Raw genomic sequence first — 3,955 nt, forward strand, 5'->3', positions numbered from 1 at the left:
GAATTAAGCTGGAATAGCTGCCCACTGGGCAGAGGGAGGAAGGGGAACGGGAAAGCCCTGTTGCAATTGTTTTCGTATCTCAGGCTGCTGCTGTAAACATGATAGGAGGAAGACGCACATAAAATACTGGCAAGAACTCGGTAGCAAGATACTTAAAGCGTCTCTGGAGGGAGGCGAGTGTTGGCCACTCGCACATCACCAGTTGCGTGTGCGAGACGTGAGCATCGCGGCCTCTGCCTTCAAACCGCCGCCGCTCCTGCCCGCGCCCAAAGTTATGACAATAAACCCATCTTCTGGATTGCAGTCCTGCAAAGATGCTCCACGGTTGTTCACTGCTCCCCGCAGCACACCCCGGACAATGCTGTCCTCCCCCCGCCCTCTCCCATTTGGCTAATATCGACACCCCCCTCGGCCCCCCGGCCCCTGCCGGGCTGTCAATGGAGCCGAAATTAGCACCGCTGCCCTTCCGCCGGGGGCGACGCCGAGTTTGATGGGCCCTGGACCGCGTCGGGGTGCGCAGTTCAACGGCCTTAACCCTCGTCATCACCGGGGAATCCAAAAACACCCCCCGGGACAGCCGTGACCCCCGGCGGTCCGCCGTGCAGCCGCCACCGCCGTCCAGCCGAGCCGGCCCGGCGGGCCCGGCCTCCCCCTGCCCCTCCGCGCTGCCGACCGAAAAGGCACGGCCCCCGCCCCCCCCCCGATCATCACCCCCCCCCGCCCCTGCCACCGCACGGGGCCGCCCCCGCTCCCGCGGCGGGGCCCCCCTCCCTCCGCGCCGTCCCCGCCGCCGCCGCCGCCGCCTTTGTGCGCGGCGCGGGGCAGCCCCGCGCCCGCCTGCGCCCGCCCCCGGGTGAGGCGTTGGGAGACGGTCCCTTACGCAGGAAAGTTCCGCGTCGGTTTCAAGGCTCCTCCCTCCCGGTGAAAGGCAGACTGCGGGGCGCCTGGAAACCGGTCGGAGGGAGCGCGGCGCGGCGCGGCGAGGCGAGGGGCGCGGGCTCGAGGGGCCGGCACAAATGGTCAGGCGGCGGCGGCGGCGGCGGAGGCGGCGGCGGTAGTCGGAGGTGCGGCGGGCGCTGCCGCCGGTGCGGGCACAGCTGCGCGCCGCGGCCGCGCGAGTGGCGGCCGGGGCTGCCCCGTCCCTGCCGGCCGCTCCCTTCATGAGTCGCAAGTTCGGGCCGGGAGGAGCAGCGGCGGCGGCGGGGCGGCGGCGGGAGCCCGGCTGGGCAGGCGGCACCGACTGAGCATGGCCGAGCGGCACGGGCCGGCGGCGAGCGGCGGCGGGGAAGTTGGCGGCGGGCGGCGGGCGGGCGGCGGCGGCCCGTGCCCGCGGCTGCCGCCGCCGCCGCCGCCGCTGCTGCTGCTGCTGCTGTGGGCGGCGGCGCTGCCGGCCGGGGGACAGCCGCCGGCGCCGCAGTACAACGGCGAGCGGGGTATCTCCATCCCGGACCACGGCTACTGCCAGCCCATCTCCATCCCGCTCTGCACCGACATCGCCTACAACCAGACCATCATGCCCAACCTGCTGGGCCACACCAACCAGGAGGACGCGGGGCTCGAGGTGCACCAGTTCTACCCGCTGGTGAAGGTGCAGTGCTCGGCCGAGCTCAAGTTCTTCCTCTGCTCCATGTACGCCCCGGTGTGCACCGTGCTGGAGCAGGCCCTGCCGCCCTGCCGCTCCCTCTGCGAGCGGGCCCGCCAGGGCTGCGAGGCCCTCATGAACAAGTTCGGCTTCCAGTGGCCCGACACGCTGCGCTGCGAGAAGTTCCCGGTGCACGGGGCCGGCGAGCTCTGCGTGGGGCAAAACGCCTCCGAGCGTGGCACCCCCACACCCGCCCTGCGCCCCGAGAGCTGGACCAGCAACCCCCACCGTGGGGGCACCGGCGGCGGCCCCGGGGGCTCGGGGCCCGGTGAGCCCCGGGGGCGCTTCTCCTGCCCACGGGCGCTGAAGGTGCCCTCCTACCTGAACTACCGCTTCCTGGGGGAGAAGGACTGCGGGGCGCCCTGTGAACCTGGCCGCCTCTACGGGCTCATGTACTTCGGGCCTGAGGAGCTGCGCTTCTCCCGCACCTGGATCGGCATCTGGTCGGTGCTCTGCTGCGCCTCCACCCTCTTCACTGTCCTCACCTACCTGGTGGACATGAAGCGGTTCAGCTACCCCGAGCGGCCCATCATCTTCCTCTCGGGCTGCTACACGGCAGTGGCCGTGGCCTACATTGCCGGCTTCCTCCTAGAGGAGAGGGTGGTCTGCAACGAGCGCTTCGCAGAGGACGGCTCCCGCACCGTGGCGCAGGGCACGAAGCGGGAGGGCTGCACCATCCTCTTCATGATGCTCTACTTCTTCGGCATGGCCAGCTCCATCTGGTGGGTCATCCTCTCCCTCACCTGGTTCCTGGCTGCTGGCATGAAGTGGGGCCATGAGGCCATCGAGGCCAACTCCCAGTACTTCCACCTGGCTGCCTGGGCCGTGCCAGCCATCAAGACCATCACCATCCTGGCCCTGGGGCAGGTGGACGGGGACGTCCTCAGCGGCGTCTGCTTTGTGGGCATCAACAACGTGGATGCCCTGCGGGGCTTCGTGCTGGCCCCCTTGTTCGTCTACCTGTTTATCGGCACCTCCTTCTTGCTGGCCGGCTTCGTGTCCCTCTTCAGGATCCGGACCATCATGAAGCATGATGGCACCAAGACGGAAAAACTGGAGAAGCTTATGGTGAGGATAGGCATCTTCAGCGTCCTCTACACGGTGCCAGCCACCATCGTCATTGCCTGCTATTTTTACGAGCAAGCTTTTAGGGAACAGTGGGAAAGGAGCTGGGTCACGCAGAGCTGTAAGAGCTACGCCATCCCCTGCCCCAACAACCACAGCAGCCACCACCCACCCATGAGCCCCGACTTCACCGTCTTCATGATCAAGTATCTCATGACCTTAATTGTGGGCATCACCTCGGGCTTCTGGATCTGGTCTGGGAAAACCCTAAACTCCTGGAGGAAGTTTTACACCAGGCTCACCAACAGCAAGCAGGGCGAGACCACCGTCTGAGACACCCGCCCGCCCGCGCTCTGCCTTGGGAAGCAGCTCCTTATCCAGCCTGGGCAAACTTTGGGGACCGCGAGTCACTTCCGCAGGCGGCAGGGAGCGGAGGACGAGCCAGGTGGGGACCCCTGCGCCTGGGACCGCCCGGCTCTGCCCTCCCCGCTCCTCTCGGGCTGTCTCCTGTAGGAACTGAACGCACTGTCAGGTTGGGGGAGAGGGATGTAAATAGCCTCTGTAAGATTTTGTAAGTATATTTGTATTTAAATTACAAAAATCTCACTTTTTTAATTATTTAGGACACTTTTAACCCGTTTGCGGATTTTGCTTCCTCACCCCCCTCTTTTTTTTTAATTTAAAAAAGAAGGCGTTGGATTTTTATTTCGTAGGGCAGGATGGGAAGAACTGCCGGTAAGCGCAACCAAAACAACCCCCTTTCTTCTCCCCCACACAGGTTTTGTAGTGGCTTTGCTTGGAGTTTCAGTTGCACGAGCAGCAGGGCCCGGAGTGAGGCTGCTGCCGCTGCCGGGGGCGCCTCCTGACGCGGGCTGGGCCCCGGTCCCCGGTCCCGGCCTGCCAGAGGTATGTGGCGGTGGAGGTGGGGTTGGGGAGGAGCGCCGCTTCCCGCCTCGGCACCGGCCCCGGGGGGGCGGGACGGACCCCCGCCGGGCCCGCTGCCGGGGAGGACAGACAGCCGCCCCGCCACGGCGCAGGGACGGCGCTTCGCTTCACCTCGCCTCGGCCGGCCCCAGCGGAGCCGAGCCCCGGTGACCCAGGCGGGACCCGCCAGGCCCCTTTTGGGGTGTGGAAGCGCCATCCAGCCCTGCCCGGCCTGTCTCTGGAGGGAGAGCCCCTCCGCAGTGCCCGGGGCAGGGGGTTGGCTGCCGGCTGCCCTCTGCCAATTCGATACAGCTCAACTTGAGT

At 67.0% G+C, this 3,955-nt stretch overlaps 1 protein-coding gene across 1 annotated transcript; it reads left to right on the forward strand.

Annotated features, from left to right (window-relative positions):
- The first annotated feature begins 1,246 nt into the window (after positions 1-1,246).
- Positions 1,247-3,566, forward strand: FZD1 (frizzled class receptor 1). Its single transcript, XM_009819950.2, has one exon. It carries the CDS (start codon positions 1,247-1,249, stop codon positions 3,038-3,040), a length of 1,794 nt encoding a protein of 597 aa, XP_009818252.2. The 3' UTR covers positions 3,041-3,566.
- The last annotated feature ends 389 nt before the right edge of the window (positions 3,567-3,955 follow it).

This window comes from Gavia stellata, chromosome 6 (genome assembly GCF_030936135.1).
Source record: "Gavia stellata isolate bGavSte3 chromosome 6, bGavSte3.hap2, whole genome shotgun sequence".
NCBI lineage: Eukaryota > Metazoa > Chordata > Aves > Gaviiformes > Gaviidae > Gavia > Gavia stellata.

Excerpts from the sequence above, each read along its gene's own strand:
- FZD1 (XM_009819950.2), top strand. The coding sequence starts at position 1,247 with ATGGCCGAGCGGCACGGGCCGGCGGCGAGCGGCGGCGGGGAAGTTGGC.